Source organism: Callospermophilus lateralis, chromosome 2, assembly GCF_048772815.1.
Source record: "Callospermophilus lateralis isolate mCalLat2 chromosome 2, mCalLat2.hap1, whole genome shotgun sequence".
In the NCBI taxonomy this organism is placed as follows: Eukaryota; Metazoa; Chordata; class Mammalia; order Rodentia; family Sciuridae; genus Callospermophilus; species Callospermophilus lateralis.
Window position 1 is genome coordinate 196,649,441 of NC_135306.1, and position 20,812 is coordinate 196,670,252.

At 35.5% G+C, this 20,812-nt stretch overlaps 3 protein-coding genes across 3 annotated transcripts; all 3 read right to left on the bottom strand.

Moving 5' to 3' along the window:
• Positions 1-1,974: 1,974 nt before the first annotated feature.
• LOC143391793 (olfactory receptor 5M10-like) lies at positions 1,975-2,922 on the bottom strand. Its single transcript, XM_076844546.2, has one exon. It carries the CDS (start codon positions 2,920-2,922, stop codon positions 1,975-1,977), a length of 948 nt encoding a protein of 315 aa, XP_076700661.2.
• Positions 2,923-9,834: 6,912 nt separating this feature from the next.
• Positions 9,835-10,782, bottom strand: LOC143391794 (olfactory receptor 5M10-like). Its single transcript, XM_076844547.2, has one exon. It carries the CDS (start codon positions 10,780-10,782, stop codon positions 9,835-9,837), a length of 948 nt encoding a protein of 315 aa, XP_076700662.2.
• An 8,877-nt stretch (positions 10,783-19,659) lies between these two features.
• LOC143391795 (olfactory receptor 5M10-like) lies at positions 19,660-20,607 on the bottom strand. The gene has a single exon (XM_076844548.2). The coding sequence runs from the start codon at positions 20,605-20,607 to the stop codon at positions 19,660-19,662; it is 948 nt and encodes a 315-aa protein (XP_076700663.2).
• Between the last annotated feature and the right edge of the window lie 205 nt (positions 20,608-20,812).

Below are 20,812 nucleotides of genomic sequence, written 5' to 3' on the forward strand. Positions count from 1 at the left end.
AAAGGAAGCATACAGTTATTTTAGAAAAATATATTTTTGCAGTTATTACAAAATATTTCTTTAAATATTGTTAAAATTTGAATGCAGAATCAACCTTCTTGCTGTAAGTGGAAGAACTCTTCAATGAAAAAAAAGGAAGTTTGATAAGAAAAAGGGTTAACCCCAGAATACATGATACTGCTCCTAAAAATGGAAGTAGATTCACAGACTTATTATAAAAAATATTTCTGCCACTCCCTTCTCGGCTGTTCAGCTTCATTGCTGTCTCTGCAGATTGCCTCCTCCTGTTGGCCCACAAATAAATAAATAAATAAATAAATAAATAAATAAATAAGCAAACAAATGACTCTGAAATTCAAATATTGTATTTTAGTATCACAGAAATATTTTCTTTTTATTTCTTAATTTTTTTATTAGTTCATTTTAGTTATATACAATATTAGGGTTCATTTTTACATAATTACACAAGCGTGGAATATCATTGGTTCCAATTTAGTCCCAAGTACGCTCCCCTCTTGCCTCTCCCTGTTCCCTTTCCTCTGCTTTACTGATCTTTAAATATAAATGCATTTATTTATATATTTTCTATTAGTGCTTTGTGGATATGTATAAAAGTAAGATGTACTGCGGTGTATTCATGTATGTACATAGAAAAGTTTGTTCAGATTCATTCCACCATTTTCCCCTTTTCCTGTTCCTCCTCCCACCACCCTCAATCCCCTTTTCCTATTCCAAGAATGAAATTATGGCATTAGTAGGTAAATGAATGGAACTGGAGCCTATCATCCTAAGTGAAATGAGCCAGACCCAGAAAGTCAAAGGCCAAATGTCTTCTCTGACACATGAAAGCCAGACCAAAATAAAAGGGGGAAGGAGGGAAGGGAAATTTACTTAAAACAGAAGAGAAATAGTCTTTTTCTGCAACTGTTTCTGAAACAAGATTCTGATGGAACCAGCTTTATTCCGTCAATCAAAAATTAAGATAGGTGCACAAGTTTGCATAAAATACAGGTCTGGGTTAGTTTCTGCATAATTATTTTAAACATTATACAATAAACACAGTTGATGAATGCATACAAAATTTTTTATACAACTATGAGTTGAAACCAAAGTGCAAAATATTAATTACCAAATATCTTAGTCAATTTAATGAAGGTTAATATGTATTTTACCATGCAACCATTTGCTTGACTAATAATTAATGAATGGAGGAGAATGAGGAATGTATTTTTTATACAGCCATCTCAGTACAGTTATACAGAAATAAATGGATAGATAAATGAATAGCCCTACTTCAGACATACTAAACTGAAAGAAACAAAAAAAAAAAAAACTACCTAGACAATATTAAAAATTGAGTTGAATCCATCTGAAGGGAAATTGAAAGGAAGTGTTGAGAGTTTGTTTTTAAAAGGGAAAAACATGACCAGTTTCACTGAAGGGCTAAAAATTTTCCAAGGTAAATATAATGTAAGTTTTAGAAAAAAAATAACAGAAATATTAAATTGTTAGATGACCCATTTATATAAATTTTCTGCCCAAATATTCAAAAAATTATTCAGATATCAAAGCCACTTTTTTATACAATTAACAAAGCAAAATGATTTCAATGTTGAAAAAATAAATACAAAAATAGAAAAACTCTTTGGAACCTTGTATAACTCTGGGGTTCTGGTACCACATTGCTCAGGGATGGACTACAAGTATTTCCATCAGTACAGTTTACAGATCACACATGTGTCTAAGTAAGACAAAAAGTCAGTATTTGGAATTCTTGAACACCAGCCAACATATGTTCAGAGTTTGTCTACTAAGGAACATATTTCCCATTTTATATTTTTTAATAAAATTTATCTTGAATATCTTAATTTCCAGAAAAAAAAATTGAGAATATATAAATAACATTTTCCCGTGGTAGTTTGTCCCTTTAAGGATTCAAGATGTCATCACAGACACTTAGTCATAAATACAAGCCTAAAGTGCCACTTTCTGAAAGAAATTTCCCTTGATCACCCCTCTCATGGCGCGAATGACATCCTTGTTCCTGAGGCTATAGATCAGAGGGTTCAGCATGGGGCTCAAGAAAGCATAGAAAACTGCAATGACTTTGGACTCTTCTACAGACTTCTCTGAGGGGGACCTTAAGTACATGCAGAACAGTGTCCCATAAAATATGGTGACTGTCGTCAGGTGGGAGCCACAAGTGGAGAAGGCTTTGCGCCTGCCTTCAGCAGAACGGATCCTCAGGATGGCTGCAACAATGAAGAGGTAGGACAGGAGAATGACTGAGAGCGAGCTGGAGAGAGTGAAGCCAGCCACCACAAACATGGCCATCTTCTTGACGTGGGTGTCAGAGCAGGCCAGCAGGAGCAGGGGAGGGTCTGCACAGTAGAAGTGGTTGATCTCCAGGGAGCCACAGAAGGACAGGTGGAAAGTCAGCAGTGCCTGAGACAGCCCATGAAGGGAGCCAGACACATAAGGGAAGGTGACCAGGGAGATGCAGACGCTCCTGGACATCCTGGAGCTGTAATGCAGAGGGCTGCAGATGGCCACATAGCGGTCCAGGGCCATGGAAGCAAGGAGGTAAAACTCAGTGATCACCAGTGCAATGAAGAGGAGACACTGAGCAAAGCACCCGGCATAGGAAATGGTCTTGTCCTCTGAGAGGAAATCATGCAGCATGTTGGGAGTGATGTTGGAGGAATAGCAGATGTCTACAAAGGAGAGGTGGCCGAGGAAGAAGTACATGGGAGTGTGCAGGTGGGGACTGCTGCTGATCAGTGCAATCAAGCACAGGTTTCCTGCCAGTGTGAGTAGGTAGACCACCAGAAACACCCCAAACAGGACCTTCTCCAGCACTGGGTCATCTGTCAGTCCCAAGAGAATGAATGCCATCCCCACAGTATGGTTTGAGGAGGACATTTTCCTCTCCTTTGGAACCTCAAAGTGACACAGAAAGTGAGTGTATTTCAAATTCTGCATCTGTTCCATTCATATCATCATCATCATCATCATTCTTTGATTGATTAAATCATCTGTGGGACTACTTTCTGCTCTCATCAAATTCTTCACAATTTCTACAGGATGATTTTACTCTACATGTCTGTGTTTTCTTTCTTTCTCCCTACATTGCAGAGATAGACACACATTCAATGTTTTTCTGTTGTTTTTTCTCATACTTTCTCATACATATATATATAAATTCATACTTACACTTAAAAATACTTACCAAGATTTATACCTGTATTTAGTGGTCTCTACACTTAACTTTTTCAAGTTTTCTGAAAATAATCTAAGTACAAGAAAATTAGAAATGAATTTCTGCACAATATTTCCCATGTTCCAATGCATAAATAACGGAGGTTTTATTTCCAGGGCCCAACAACTAAAAGGGCCTATTATTCTGTATACACTATAAAGGATGAACAATCAGTACACATTTCCATTTCAGATCAATAGTTTGCTGGCTAATCTTTGTTCACAAAGCAACGAAGTTGTGGAATGGATCTCTTAATACATAACAAAAATGATACAGAATCATCACTTTTTCTTTCTTCTTTCATATTTATCCACACATTTATTTGTGTTCAACCAACACTTCATTGTTTTTCTCCCCCCGACCCCAGGATATGAGATTACATTGCACATCCTCACTGAGCACACATTGCTCAGTGGAAGGAAAAGGGAGGAAATATGTAAACCAAAGCATAAACTCTACTATCAGATGAAAGTTAACTACAGGAGAGTAGATCACAGGGGGATTCTTTAACATGTCCAGCAGAAATTTCAGGGAAAGAGGCACCTGAACTGCATATAACCAATGCAATTATCTGAAAAGAGTAGACATTATTTGTTTCCCATTATTGATGTCACTAATGTATTCATTAAAATAGGTACACATGAAGCACTGATGTTTCAATGTGTCTTAAATTTCTACCTTGATACACTCTCTAGTTTTTCTGAAAATATAATATTACCATAAAAATCATATCCCACATATTATGCCAACAGGCCATTTTTTACTAGGCTCCCACAAATATATCAGAAGAGATTGCATAGAACAATGGATTCTTCAGAGTAAAAGAAAGGTCATTAAAAACAAGGAAATGGGAATTGATAAAAATATTTTTCTCCATCAGTGCAATACCAATCTACACACAAAACATAAAATATATTTTGTTAAACAAATGAGAAAGTCACCTACCTGCCAATACCAACTCACCATACTTTGAATGAGAATGATAAGAGGATTTATAAGATATTTCTTTGGTAAATTCCCTTGAGTTTTAAACTATAGTAATTAAAATATGTTTGCGCCTCAAGGGCATAAACATAATTGATGTTTTGAGCAGCTGAATTTTCCTTTGAGGACCACATCCTGAACTAACATGAATATGCACTCTCATGTGAGTGCATGAGATCTTTAGCTTAGGTAGAGAAATAAGCCAGCATGCCCAGTAATTTAGAAGAAGGAAAATAAGGTAGATAATTTTGTATATTTCACATATTAATGGCCAAATATTTCCCATGGGAACTTTGCTGTGTTCCTCTCTAAACACTGAGATGAGGCCATCTAATGAGACTGAGGCTAAGAAGGTGTGGCAGGTGGACCTTTCAGGGCAGGAGATAATGGACTGAGCAGAAGAGTGCTGTCATCATCAGCAGCAGTGGAAGTTCTGTCAGGGCTGAGGGCTGAGGTGGAGCTTATGGATTTCCACTGGAACTAACCTGACCTATTGAGTTAATGATATCAGCATGCTAAGAATCATAATCATTTGTGAGAAACTGGATAACTCATACAGTAATGATTCACAAAGTTGGTGATTTAAGAGGAAGTTTGTAAACAGCCTAGAGAGTAGCTGAAGAGTGTTGGGCAATGCATTTGGTAGAGGAGAAAGAAGCTCCAGGTCCTTTCATTAGTCCATCTTTTCCAGTGCACAGATGTTGCCATGTCCATCAGATGTTATCCAGTCAAATGACTCAAAGGCTCAAACTGCATTCTTGCCAAGACAGAAGAGGCATATCTACTTTAATTTCCAAACAATGACTATTGCTGGGAGGAGTCAGTCAAAAATGTAAATCTCCATGTCGACATTAAAATATAGATTTCTATTACTCTCTTGAAATTTGAAGCTTGAGAATTTGTCGTATGTTTTTTTTCTCAAATGGATGAGGAAATCATTTTTATCTCAATTTTATTTTATTCTTATTTCTTTATTACAACACTAAACACTCAAAGCTTAAGTATTTGTATATAATTAAAGGTCTTATAGGAGTGCTAAATTGATATACCTAATATCCTGAACCCTTAATACAGACCTTCCCATATCTGGAAATCTGTGTGACAAATTTCCATTCTGAATAAAATTATTCTTGAGGTTTAAATGTTTGTATTTCCTGATATTGTTAATGTGTAGCGTTGTAATAAATTATAAGGATGGCCAAAAAAATTTTCTAACAGGAAATAAGAGTGGTTAAATAGTAACTAAATGGGTAATTAGCAAAACTGAACTAATTGGTTATTTCAAATCTAGACCCATAGATTTTATTAGGCATCACCGGATCAGAGGTTCACACTAACAATACAGTGTTAACTCACTTGTATAGCAAAGAACAGGGTTAGAGGATATAGATTTTTCCCCCTAGTTTCACGATAATACCACAAAATTTTATGCATTCCTTTTTTTTTTTCTCCTTGGAAGTCTTCAGAGATTCTATTTAAATTATACTTAAAGGTTTTACTTTCAATGTGAAGTCAATTTACTTCACTAGACTCCCCAATGATGTGTCTGCTTGGGTTACCTAATAACGTTAGCTTTACAGTTTCACCATAATCAGGTATCTGTGTATAGCCTCCTGGTCCTGTGGGTCTTATGAATGTTTGCTATGTTTTTTGTGATGATTCAATTGGTTATTTTTTATTGAATTGTTATAGCAGGAGTCTTAGTTCAACAGTGCTATTATAACAAAGAACCAGACACTAGGTGATTTATAAATAATAAAATTTTATTTCTCATTTTTTTGGAAGGTGAAAATTCCAAGATCAAGATACAGGCAGGTTTAATGTCTATTGTGGACCCAGTCTCTTCTTCTAGAATGACTCCTTTACTTCTGACATAGGAGAAGGCAGAAGGGCTAAAAGTGACTAGCTCTTTCCTTCTGGTCATTCTATAAGGTTCAAGAGCTCTCATGGACTAATTACCTCCTCAGTGCCTCACTGTCAGCAGTGTTATACAACCCCAGAAGTCAGCTGCTCATGACTAAATAGGGTCCGATGTTTAGTCTCAGTCACTGAGATCTCATGGATTACTTTGCATATAAGTTCTTCCATTTACTTCCTAGATCATCAGTATTCAGACTCTCTGAACTACTCTTACCTGAAAGTGAAGTGTTTTACAACCTAATTCTTGAATAATGTAAATCCTTCCCTTTATGACATAGGTAGCTTAGTTTCCTTTTGTGAAAGTTGAGTATCTTCTCCAAGGAAACCTATATCTTTTTTTTCAGGTATTTTTTCTCACCAGGTTGGTAGAACTAGTATGTTTATTTTAAATTTAAAATCGTATTTATTTTATTATTGCAACAACAAGTGTAACATTTTACATCTTTTAGATCTTGCAATTGGTTTCATCATTTTCCTTTAATCAAACAGATAGACTTTTTTAATGGAAGTATCCACTCTTGATTTGAACTTTCCTTTTCACACATGATTTATATCATTTTCTTTCAATTGTGCTAATAATTATTAGTTATGTAATTTCAGTTATTTTTGATGGTACACTGTACTGAACCCAGGGGTCCTGTATCACTGAACTACATCCCGAGATATTTTTAAAATTTTCTATTTTGAGAAACCATCTTTCTAAGTTTTAGAGACTGGCCTTTAACTTGCAATGCCCCTGCCTCAACCTCCTGAGTTGTTAGAAATACAGATATTTCCCACCACACCTGGATAATTTTATATAATTGTTGCCAGTGGTTGAATTTTATAAACTACTTAAACATAACAGTTTCCATAATATGCATGGAAATTTGGCCTTATTGTTAAACAACTGAATTATGGCACGTGTACTTTACAGCTTGCTTAAAACTGTTAGACGTTAGTTTTTTCCTAAGTGCATAATCTAACAATGTTGCTACAGCACATTTTAGTAAACCACTACTTTTCATATCTAAGCAGCATTTTTCCCTTTAAGAAAGTGTTTGCAAATACAAGTTTTTGCATATGAACCGTTACTATATTGAAGTATATTTTGACAATTTAATTGCTACACTCATTCCTTTTGGGATGTCCTGATGTGTAAAATTACTAATGGCAAGTGAATATCAAAGTTTTACCATATCTTCCATAACAATAACAGGTTCATATCCATTTTTTGTGTGAATTTACTGCATATGAAATCCACACATTAGGTACCACTTATTGAAACTGTATAAGGTCAGAGACTTTTTTGTAATTATTTCAGTATTCCAAATGATTTAAAATTCTAATCAATACACCAATTTGTTCTATGTTTGAGCTGAGTCAGTTTAGGAGTACATGTGGTCATGCAATTTCCTGAGGGATATACTTGTTGGCCAAGGATTAGATTCTGCAGTTAAAGATGTTTCTTAAAAAAAGAAATCATGGGCTGGGGATGTGGCTCAAGGGTTAGCGCACTTGCCTGGCATGTGCGGGGCACTGGGTTTGATCCTCAGCACCACATAAAAATAAAATAAAGATGTATCCACCAAAAAACTAAAAATAAATATTAAAAATTTTCTCTCTCTCTCTCTCTCTTAAAAAAAATAAATCTTTTGACACTCTGAATTGGACAAAAGCAAATGTTGGTGTAAAAATATTAATAAATACATACATTAATATCCCAAGGTACTTGTCTCCTCATTTGAAGATCAATACTATCTCCCTGTCTTTCTGGCAAAAAAAAAAAAAAAAGAAAGAAAGAAATTAAAAATTTAACTGTTCTACAATCCTTCATCACTCACACATTCTCTCAGTTACCTCCATTCAAACATTTCCCTGGGATTCAAAGGAATTTGGCAAAGCACTAATAGAATCTTTTCCAGATTTTTCATAAAATTTGCATGTATACATTTTACATGTATATCCACATTTGTATTTTATATATAATTTCTATGCTGAAGCATTGCATGAATAATTTTTGGATTAATGGTATTAGAATGCCACAAGAATCTAGTTTTCATTTTTCTAAGAAAAAATTTGAAAAATATTGATAATTAGGTAATTACTTACCATGAATAAAGACATATTAAATATTTGTAAAGTGTAGTCAGAAGAATTGAAGAAATAGGATAGAAATAAATTGGCCTATTGTAAATTAAGAAGATATCATAAATCTGTAGGAAACAAAGGATTACTTAATAAATAGTAGGAGGAAATTGATATTGCAACCCTCATTGTTATATGAAATGTTACAGGATATTAAAATATTATTTCTATCATAATTTAAGAAATTTCTATATAATATGATGATAGATGTAAACAACCCAATATAAGTGCTGTTTTATTAGATTTTAGATAGAGGAAATATTGAACAAAAAAAATTGAGAATATTTTTCCAAATAATCGTATAATTTATTTTAATAATTATTACAAATAATAGGAAAGATAATATTAAAGTGAGTATTATACTTTATTTATTCAATATATATTTCAATTTTTCTTGTGCTCATACTGATTTTTTTCCCTAGAATTCCAATTGAGACAAAAAAGTATAAAGTAATCTTAACTGACACTTACTAATATTGATTAAATATAAAAAAAATCCTTAATTTCAAATCTATCTACTCATAAGTACAAATTATTAGGAGTATCCTGGAAGCTTATAGAGGTGTTAGTTAAAAATAATTAATGCAAAATATTGAAATATAAAATGTCTAAGGGAATTTAATGAAGAAGACTGTATATTTTACTACACAAACATCTCAGTGGTTAATTATGTATGAATTAGGGCAAATGAAGAATGTGTTAACATCCTCTGGTATTGATTTTTCATGAGAAGTTTTGATAAGTAATTAGAGTTTATCTAGCAAATAATGAATCACAGACAGGTTCGTGAAGCAAAGTGAAGATGAGACTTCTTCTCCAGAAAAACATGCACACATGTTCTCATGTATCATTTTTCAGGGTATGGTCAGGTGTAAGGAAGTCTATGCAGACATACAATTGGATCCTAATAATTTAGGTCTAGTTCAGACTTAGAGGACTGAAAAATTATCTTTCATTTCCATTGACGCTTAATTGAAACCAAACACGTGAGAACTCAGAAGATGGAGTGGACACTATATATACTGAGGACTATATAGACTATATATACTGAGGAGTATAGTCAGTATTTTTAAAAATCGACAAATAGCTTTAGGGGATTTATATATGGGAAAAGATTACAGAAATTTTAAACCCATAGAAGAACCATATATGTAAACACTCTGCAAGGTTCTTTCAGTGATTAAACATATACTAAAATAAAGGTAATGTGCTGGACATGAGGCCATTGAACAGCCTTGAAAGTCTTGGTGTATCCTTGAGGACCACATTTGTCAAAGATGATTTCTCTTGCTTACGCTAAAGTAAGGTAGTAGAAAATATACCTCCATGGAAACAAAGACATAAAAGTTATTATGTATAATCATTGACAACTAACCAGAGCACATTTAAAGCTTCTCTGCTAAAGGACTTATTTTCCAATTTCAACATTATATAAAAATGATCACGAAAGTGATTTTTTTTGAAGAAATCAAGAAAAGTGGCCACTGAGAGTTCATGTTCAGAATTCACATTATCAGCACAGACACCTAGTCATAAATACAAGCCTAAAGTGCCATTTTCTGAAAGAAATTTCCCTTGATCACACCTCTCATGGCACGGATGACATCCTTGTTCCTGAGGCTATAGATCAGAGGGTTCAGCATGGGGCTCAAGAAAGTATAAAAAACAGCAATGACTTTGGACTGCTCTATGGACTTCTCTGAGGGGGGCCTTAAGTACATGCAGAAAAGTGTCCCATAAAATATGGTGACTGTCGTCAGGTGGGAGCCACAAGTGGAGAAGGCTTTGCGCCTGCCTTCAGCAGAACGGATCCTCAGGATGGCTGCAACAATGAAGAGGTAGGACAGGAGAATGACTGAGAGCGAGCTGGAGAGAGTGAAGCCAGCCACCACAAACATGGCCATCTTCTTGACGTGGGTGTCAGAGCAGGCCAGCAGGAGCAGGGGAGGGTCTGCACAGTAGAAGTGGTTGATCTCCAGGGAGCCACAGAAGGACAGGTGGAAAGTCAGCAGTGCCTGAGACAGCCCATGAAGGGAGCCAGACACATAAGGGAAGGTGACCAGGGAGATGCAGACGCTCCTGGACATCCTGGAGCTGTAATGCAGAGGGCTGCAGATGGCCACATAGCGGTCCAGGGCCATGGAAGCAAGGAGGTAAAACTCAGTGATCACCAGAGCAATGAAGAGGAGACACTGAGTGAAGCACCCAGCATAGGAAATGGTCTTGTCCTCTGAGAGGAAATCATGCAGCATGTTGGGAGTGATGTTGGAGGAATAGCAGATGTCTACAAAGGAGAGGTGGCCAAGGAAGAAGTACATGGGAGTGTGCAGGTGGGGACTGCTGCTGATCAGTGCAATCATACACAGGTTTCCTGCCAGTGTGAGTAGGTAGACCACTAGAAACACCCCAAACAGGACCTTCTCCAGCACTGGGTCATCTGTCAGTCCCAAGAGAATGAATGCCATCCCCACAGTGTGGTTTGAGGAGGACATTTTCCTCTCCTTTGGAACCTCAAAGTGACACAGAAAGTGAGTATATTTCAAATTCTGCATCTGTTCCATTCATATCATCATCATCATCATTCTTTGATTGATTAAATCATCTGTGGAACTATTTTCTGGTCTTCTCATCCAATTCTTCAAATTTCTACAGGATGATTTTATTCTATATGTCTGTGTTTTCTGTCTTTCTTTCTCCCTATATGGCAAAAATAGACACACAATCAGTGTTTTTCTGTTGTTTTTTCTCATGCTTTCATACTTATCTATCTCTCTATTATGAATGAATGAATATATATATATATATATATATATATATATATAATTTAAAAATATATCCAAATATTTATATCTTTCTTTTATTTGTCTCTGCAGTTAATATTTTTTCCTCAATCTTTCTTAACAAATAAGCTAAATGGAAGAAAATACAAAATGAGCATCTGCGTATCATTTCCTATGTTCCAATGCATAAATATAGGATTTTTTAATTACCGGGACTAACTACTATTATTCTGTATGCAGTATAAAGGATGAACAATCAGTACACATTTTCACTTCAAATCTATAGTTTGCTGCCTAATCTTTGTTCACAAAGCAATGTAGTTGTGGAATGAATCCCTTAATACATGATAAAAATGATACAGAAACATGACTGTTTCTAAACTCATTTATCCACTCATTTATTCATGTTCAACCAAAACTTCACTGGTTTCTTCTGCACCCTCCAGGGTATTGGGATACAGCAGGGAAGACATTCCACATTCTCACTGAGCATACATTGCTCAGTGGGAGGAAAAGGGAGGAAATACGTAAATCAAAGCATAAACTCTACTATCAGATGAAAGTAAACTACAGGAGAAGAGATGACAGGGGGATTCTTTAACATGTCCAGCAGAACTTCCAGGGAAAGAGGCACTTGAACTGCACAAAATCAATGCAATTATCTGGAAAGAGTAGTCACTTTTTGTTTCCCATTATTGATGTCACTAGCATTAGTGACATCATTAAAATAGGTACAAATGAAGCACAGATGTTTAAATGTGACTTAAATTTTTACCTTGATACACACTCAAGTTTTTCAGAAAACATAACATTAGCATAAAAATTACTTCCCACATATTTTACCACAAAGCTATTGTTTATTGAGCTCCCATATCAAAGAGATTGCATGGAGTAATGAATTCTTCAGAGTCAAAGAAAGGTCATCAAAAACAAGGAAATGGGAATTGATCAAAATATAATCCTCCATCAATATAATACCATTCTACACACAAAACATAAAATGTATTTTTGTTAACAAATGAGAAAGTCACCTACCTGCCAATATCGACTTACCATATTTTGCATAAGCACATTGAAAGGATTTATAAGGTATTTCTTTGGTAAATTCCCCTGAGTTTTAAACTATAATAATTAAAATATGTTTGAGCCTCAAGGGCATAAACATAATTGATGTTTTGAGCAGCTGAATTTTCCTTTGAGGTCCACATCCTGAACTAACATGAATATGCACAGCTTAATATGTGAATGCAGGAGATCTTTAGCTTAGGTCAAGATACAAGCCAGCATACCCAGTAATTTAGAAGAAGTAAAATATGGTAGATAATCTTGTATATTTCGTGTGGTAAAGAACAAATATGTCTCATGGGAAGTTTGCTGTGTTCCTGTCTAAACACTGAGGCCATCTAATGAGACTAAGGCCAAGAAGGTGTGGCAGGTGGAGCTTTCAGGGCAGGAGGTGATGGACTGAGCAGAAGAGTGCTGTCATCATCAGCAGTGGAAATTCTGGTTAGGGCTAAGGGATGAGGTGGAACTTATGGATTTCCACTGGAACTAACCTGACCTATTGAGTTAATGTCATCAGCATGCTAGGAATCATAATAATTTGTAATAAACTGGATAACACATACAGTTAATGATTCACAAAGCTGGTGATTTAAGAGGAAATTTGGAAATAGCACAGAGAGTAGCTGGAGAGTGTTGGGCAATGCATTTTTTAGAGGAGAAGGAAGCTCCAGGTCCTTTCATTAGTCCATCTTTTCCAGTGCACAGATGTTGCCATGTCCATCAGATGTTATACAGTCAAATGACTCAAAGGCTCAAACTGCATTCTTGCCAAGACAGAAGAGGCATACCTACTTTAATTTCCAAATAATGATTATTGTTGGGAGGAGTCAGTCAAAAATGTAAATCTCCATGTCAACATTAAAATATAGATTTTTATCACTCTCTTGAAATTTGAAGCTTGAGCATTTGTCATATGTCTTTTTCTCAAATGGGTAGGGAAATCATCTTTTGATCTCAATTTTATTTTATTCTTATTTCTTTATTACAACACGAAACACTCAAATCTTAAGTATTTGTATGTAATTAAAGGTCTTATAGGAGTGCCAATTGGTATGGCTAATATCCTGAACCTTTAATACAGACCTTCCCATATTTGGAAATATGAGTGACAAATTTTCAGTTTGAATCAAATTTTCCTTGAGGTGATTAAATGCTTGTATTTTCTGATATGTGTGAATATGTAGTGTTTTAATAAATTATAAAGATTGCCAAAAGATGTTTCCAACAGGAGGAAAAAAATGTGACTAAATTTGCATTTCTTGAGTAATGCAAATCATGGGTAATTGGCAAATTCTGCTAATTCAGTATTTCAAATCTAGATCTATTGATTTTATTTTATAGTAAGGGGGATTGATCCCAGGTGTCCTGTATCACTGAGCTACTTCAGGATCAGAAGCTCACACTAACAATACAATGTTAACTCACTTGTACTGCAACAAACAGGGTTAGAAAACATAGATATTGCCTAGTTTTATAATAACCTCTGTGTTTTAGTCATTTCTTGTTTTAGCCCCCTAGGAAGATTTCAGATGCTTTGTTTAAATCATACTTGATGCCTTTACTTATTAACTAAATATACTTCACTAGAATCTCCACTGATGTGTGTCTGCTTGTCCCTAGGGACTAATGACTAGTCTCTAACCTATTGGTCCTGTGGGTCCTAGGAAATATTACTGTTTTTTTGATGATATTTAAAAATTATTTTATTTATTCTGATTAGTTATACATGACAGAATATATTTATTCAATTTGGTAGATTATACATGAATGAAGTGTAATCTCTCATTTTTTGATTTTTACATGTTGTACAATCACATTGTTCATGCAGTCATACGTGTAGTTAAGGTAATAATGATTGTTTTATTCTACTATCTTTCCTCCCCCTATACTCCTTTTCCTCCCTTCACTCCCCTCTATCTATTCTAAAGTAATTCCATTCTTCCTTTGTCCTGCACTCCATTGTGAATTAGCATCAGCATTTCAGAGAAAATTTTCAACTTTGTTTTTTTGAGATCAGCTTATTTTTCATAACGAGCTCTTCTCCAGTTCTATCCATTTAACTGTAAATGCCATAATTTCATTCTTCTGAGTAATATGCCATTGTCTATTCAGACTCTCTGAGCTACTCATATAAAAAAGTGAAGCACTTTACAACTTTTTTCTTGAGTAATGCAAATCCTGAAAATGATTTACATTTATGATACATGTAGCTTAGTTTCCTTTTATAAAAGCTGATTATCTTCTCAAAGCAAACCCATATCTTTAATTTCAAATAATTTTTCTCACCAGGTTAGTTGAATTAGTATAATTATTTTAAATTTAAAGTCATATTTGTTTTATTATTTCAACAAAGAGTATAGTATTTTACATCTTTTGATGACTTTTCAATTGCTTTCATCACTTTCCTTCAATCAAACAGATGGCCTTTTTAATGGAAGATGCCCACTCTTGATTTGAACTTTCCTTTTCACACATGATTCATATCATTTTTCCCTTCCATAGTGTTAATAACTATTAGTTTATAATTTCAGTTATTTTTTATGGTAAGGGGGGTTGATCTCAGTCCTGTATCACTGAGCTACCTCCCCAGTTTTTTTTTGTTTTGGGGTTCCCCCCCCCCATATTTTGATATACAATCTTACTGTTTTAGAGACTGGCCTGAAACTTGCAATGCTCCTGCCTCAACCTTCCGAATCACTGGGAATATAGTTACGTCCCACGATACCTGAAAAAAATTGCATAATTTTTGCCAGTTGTTGAATTTTATAAAGTATTTAAGCATAATAATAGTATCTATAATATGCATGAAAATTTGGCCTTTGTATTGAAGGAGTAAATTATACTTGCTTAAGACCCTTGGAAATAGCTTTTTTTGTAAGTGCATAATCTAACAATATTGCTATAGCACATTTTAGTAAACCACTCCTTTTCACATGCAGACAGCATGTTATGAGTTCTGCTACCTCACAAGTTGAAGTATAACATTAGAGAAGCACACGGAGGCAAGCATATAAATCAAGGTTTATTTAAAAGGGGGCAATATACACTTCTCCAGGGAAGGAGGAGGGGGCCATAGCTGGTGTCCTGGTATCCCAAGAAGAGAGGGTATTTAGCCTTTTTATATGTCCTAGGCTTTATGTGTTCTTCTGCTCTCTTCCCTTATCTCTCTCCTCCCTGAGTATGTGACTAGGTCCAGGAAATGCTCAGTGGGATGGCCAAAGGTGTGAACAGGTGCGCTGGAGAGGGTGGGGAGGAGTGGAGAAAGGGGTGTAATTAACAATTCCTTATAGGAGGTGACAATCCCTGGGACAGTTTACCTTAGCAACAGGTTGGAACATGGGGAGATTCTTGATTAGGGTAGAGGAAGGACTCTGAAGGAATCAACGTTTCAATTCCTCCATTCTCTGGATCTAACCCTTGCGTATCTGCCAGTCTAATTCTGACTTCACTATATTCAGGTAGATTTTGACAATTTAATTCCTACGTTTACTTATTTTGGTATATTGTGATGTGAAAAATCACCAATGACAAGTAGATATCAAAGTTTTACTATATCCTCCATAACAATAACAGACCCATATCCATTTTGTGTGTGAATATAGTGCACATCAGATACCATTTATGGAAACTGTGTAATTCAGAGACTGTTTGTCATTATTTCAAATTCCATAAGATTTAAAGTTCTATTCAAGGCAGCATTTTGTTGTATCTTTGAACTGAGTCAGTTTAGGAGTACACGTGGTCATGTAATTTCTTAAGGGATATACTTTTTGGCAAGGGGACAGTTTAGTTAGGGATTAGATTCTGGACTTAAAGATGCTTCTAAAAAATAAAAAATCTTTTGGCACTCTGGAATGAAAAAAGCAAATGTTGGTGTCATAATGTCAATAAATACATAAATTAATGCCCCAAGGTTAAATGCTTATCTCCTCATTTGTAGGTCAATACTACCTCCCTGTCTTTCTGGAAAAAAAAGGAAAAGAAAAAAGTTAACTGATTTCTAATTCTTCATCACTCATCCATCCTCTCAATTACCGCTATTTCAAACATTTTCCTTGGATACAAGGGAGTCTGCAATAGCAATAATAATGTAATATAATATTTTCCAGATTTTTCACAAATATATAATGCATGTGTTTTACATGTATAGTCACATTTGTATTTTATATAAAGTTTATACACACAAGCATTACATGTATAATTTCAGGGTTAAGTGTTTTATACCGCTACAAGCTTCTAGTTTGCATTTTTCTAAGAAAAATTTGAAAAAATAATAATAATGATATAACCATATACCATAAATGAAGACATATTAAAAATTTGTACATTGTAACCAGAAGAATTGAAGAAACACAACAGAAATATGTTTGCTTACTGTAAAATAATATGATATCACAAATCTGCAGGAAACAATGAGTTATTTATAAATAGTGGGAAGAAACTGGTAAAAATTGCAAGCCTCAGTGTTATATTCAATATTACAGGATATCACAAAATTATTTCTAACACAATTTAAGAAATTTCTATATAATATAACCATAGAATCAACAACCAAATATAAGTGCTGTCATATTAAATTTTGGATGGAGGAAATGTTACACAAAGAACAAAAATTGATAACATTTTTCCAAATAATAATATAATTTATTTAATAAACTTTAGAAATATTATGAAAGGTAATCCTGAAATGAGTATTATCTTTTATTTCTTTATATTTCTTTATATTTCTTTATATTTCAGTTCTTGTGTTCATACTGAAAAATTTTTTCCTAAGAATTCCAAATGAGAAAAAATAGAAGTATAAAGTGATCTTAACTGATATTTCCTAATATTGATAAAATATACAATAAAATATTTACCTTCAAATATTACTACTCACAAGTATAAATTATTGGGAGCTTCCTGGAGGTTTACAAAGGTATAAATTACAATTAAAGTGCAAAATGTTAAAATAACAAATGTCTAAGTGAACTTAATATAGAAGATCATGTGTTTTACTACAGATCAATATGGTTGATTAATAAAGCATGCGTTAAACCACGATGCAAAGAAAAGACTCCTGACTCCAATTTTGAATCAAATTAAAGCAAACTTATATTTGTGTACACAGGAGCTGACCAGGATTGTCTCTCCAAAAACCCCAGGCTATAGATCAGTACCCCATTATCTCTAGGAACACAGTTTTATAGCACAAAAAGTTGCAAAGGGGGATGTCTTGACAACTTGCAGATAACAGGATTTTGACAAGCATAATACAAAGGCAGATAGTAAGTTAATAATCTACATGGCTTAACATTTCAAGGTGGGGAATAAATTTAGATCTCAACATCACAATTTATGAGGTGTCACTGAGGTTTCAGAGAGGGTTGTTATCTGGTCAGGGAAAGCCAGGCATGTCTGAGTTCAAGGCATGAGCAGGAATTCCAAACAAATTTAGAAATCACAGTAATTTATAGTAAAACAGAAATTAATTTTTCAAAACTTTGTGATGAGTTGCCTCCCAATCTTAAGATGCAATTAGGCAGGGTTTATCACATGAATTAAGATAATCACCAAATATATGAAATCAACAAATCAATCAACAAATATATGAAAAAATGTTCATCATCTCTAGCAATTGAAGAAATGAAAATCAAAATTACTGTAAGATATCATCTCACTCTAGTCAGAATGGCAGGTATTATGAAGACAAACAACAATAAGTGTTGGCGAGGATGTGAGGAAAAAGGTATACTCGTATATCGCTCCTGGGTCTTCAAATTGGTGCAGTCAATATGGAAAGCAGTATGGAGATTCCTTGGAAAACTGGGAGTTGAACCACTATTTGACCCAACTATACCTCTCCTCCGTCTATACTCAAAGGGCTTAAAAACAGCACACTACAGGGACACAGCCACATCAATGTTTATAGCAGCACAATTCACAATAGCTAAACTGTGGAACCAACCTAGATGCCCTTCAGTAGATGAATGGATAAAAATATTGTGGCATATATACACAGTGGAATATTCCTCAGCAATTAAAGAGAATAAAATCATGGCATTTGCAGGAAATGGATGGCTTTGGAGAAGATAATGCTAAATGAAGTTAACCAATCCCCCGAAAAAAGCAAATGCCAAATGTTTTCTCTGATATAAGGTGACTGACTCGTGGTGAGGTAGGGAGGGGGAGATAGGAGGAACAGACAACTCCAGATAGGGCAGAGAGGTGGAAGGGGAAGGGAGGGGGCAGGGGGTTAGCAAGGATGGTGGAATGTGATGGACATCATTATCCAAAGTACATGTATAAAGACACAAATTGGTGTGAACATACTTTATATACAACCAAAGGTATGAAAAACTGTGCTCTATATGTGTAATAAAAATTGTAATGAATTCTACTGTCTTTTATTTTTTTAAATCAATAAAAAAGACAAATGATGAATGTGTTAACATCCTCTATTATTGATTTTTCATGACAAGTTTTGATAGGTAATTACAGAGTTTATCTAGCAAATAATGATTCACAGGTTTATAAAGCAAAGTGAACATGAGATTTCTCCAGAGAGACATGTAAACACCTATGCCACTCTACCCTTTTTCAGGGTATGGCTAGGTGTAAAGATGGCCATGGAGAGATACAATTACCTTCTAATAACTTAGGTTAAGGTCAGAGCTACAGCAATGAAAAATACCTTGGACTCTAATGATGATTAATTGAATCCAAACACTTGGGAACTCAAAAGCTGGAGTGGACAGTTTTAAAATTGAGGCACATAGTTGGCATTATTAAAAATAGACAAAAAGTTTTAGGTGATTTAGGTATAGGAAATGGTACAGAAATTTTAAACCAGTAGAAGAATCATATATTTAATTTTTCTGCAAGGATCTTTCAGTGGTTAAACAGACATTAGAGCCATGGTTCTGTACTAGATGTGAAGACAAACACCACATTTTAAAGTCTTGGTTTAGCACTCCGTACTACATTTGTCAGAGAAGATGATTTCTATGTTCCCACTAAGGTCAGATAGTATAAAATATAACTCCATGGAAACAAAAATATAAAGTTATTATATATAATCATTGACTACTAACCAAAGAACATTTCATAGTTTCTCTGCTAAAGGAAATATTTTGCGATTTCAACATTACAGGGTTTATCTTTAAAAATAATCATGAAACTTATATTATTTATTTATGTTTTTCTTATTGGTACCGGGCACTGATCCCAGAGGCGCTTAACCACTGAGTCACATCCCTTACTATTTTTTATATTTAATTTAGAGACAGTGAATCGCTGAGTTGCTTGGGGCCTCACTAAGTTGCTGAGGCTGGCTTTGAACTCACGATCCTCTTGCTCTAGCTTCCCAATGCTGGGATTACAGGTAAGGAACACCAGGTCCAACAAAAGTAATTTTTTTGAGGAAATTAACAAAAGCGGCCACTAAGAGTTTATAATGGTAGACCAGTCATCTCCATCCAGTGGTAGTGTTTTTCCCTTTAGGACTCACATTGTCATCACAGGCACTTAGTCATTTATAAAAGCCTAAAGTGCCATTTTCTGAAAGAAATTTCCCTTGATCACACCTCTCATGGCACGGATGACATCCTTGTTCCTGAGGCTATAGATCAGCGGGTTCAGTATTGGGCTCAAGAAAGTGTAAAAAACGGCAATGACTTTGGACTGTTCTATGGAGTTCTCTGAGGGGGGCCTTAAGTACATGCAGAAAAGTGTCCCATAAAATATGGTGACTGTCGTCAGGTGGGAGCCACAAGTGGAGAAGGCTTTGCGCCTGCCTTCAGCAGAACGGATCCTCAGGATGGCTGCAACAATGAAGAGGTAGGACAGGAGAATGACTGAGAGAGAGCTGGAGAGAGTGAAGCCAGCCACCACAAACATGGCCATCTTCTTGACGTGGGTGTCAGAGCAGGCCAGCAGGAGCAGGGGAGGGTCTGCACAGTAGAAGTGGTTGATCTCCAGGGAGCCACAGAAGGACAGGTGGAAAGTCAGCAGTGCCTGAGACAGCCCATGAATGGAGCCAGACACATAAGGGACGGTGACCAGGGAGATGCAGACGTTCCTGGACATCCTGGAGCTGTAATGCAGAGGGCTGCAGATGGCCACATAGCGGTCCAGGGCCATGGAAGCAAGGAGGTAAAGCTCAGTGATCACCAGAGCAATGAAGAGGAGACACTGAGTGAAGCACCCGGCATAGGAAATGGTCTTGTCCTCTGAGAGGAAATCATGCAGCATATTGGGAGTGATGTTGGAGGAATAGCAGATGTCTACAAAGGAGAGGTGGCCAAGGAAGAAGTACATGGGAGTGTGCAGGTGGGGACTGCTGCTGATCAGTGCAATCAAGCACAGGTTTCCTGCCAGTGTGAGTAGGTAGACCACCAGAAACACCCCAAACAGGACCTTCTCTAGCACTGGGTCATCTGTCAGTCCCATGAGAGTGAATGCAGTGCCTAGAGTGTGGTTTGGGGAGGACATTTTCTTCTTTCTTGTAAGCTCAAAGTGACAGAAAATGTGAGTTTGATCCAGATTCTGCATCTGCTCCATTCATATTATCTTTTACTCATTGATCCAATCATCTGGGACAACTGTCTGCTCTTCTCATGAAATGCCTCATTTTAGATTACATTTGTGGATTACATTTACTCCTTATGCACTGTTTAATCTGTTTCTCTTTCCTTCT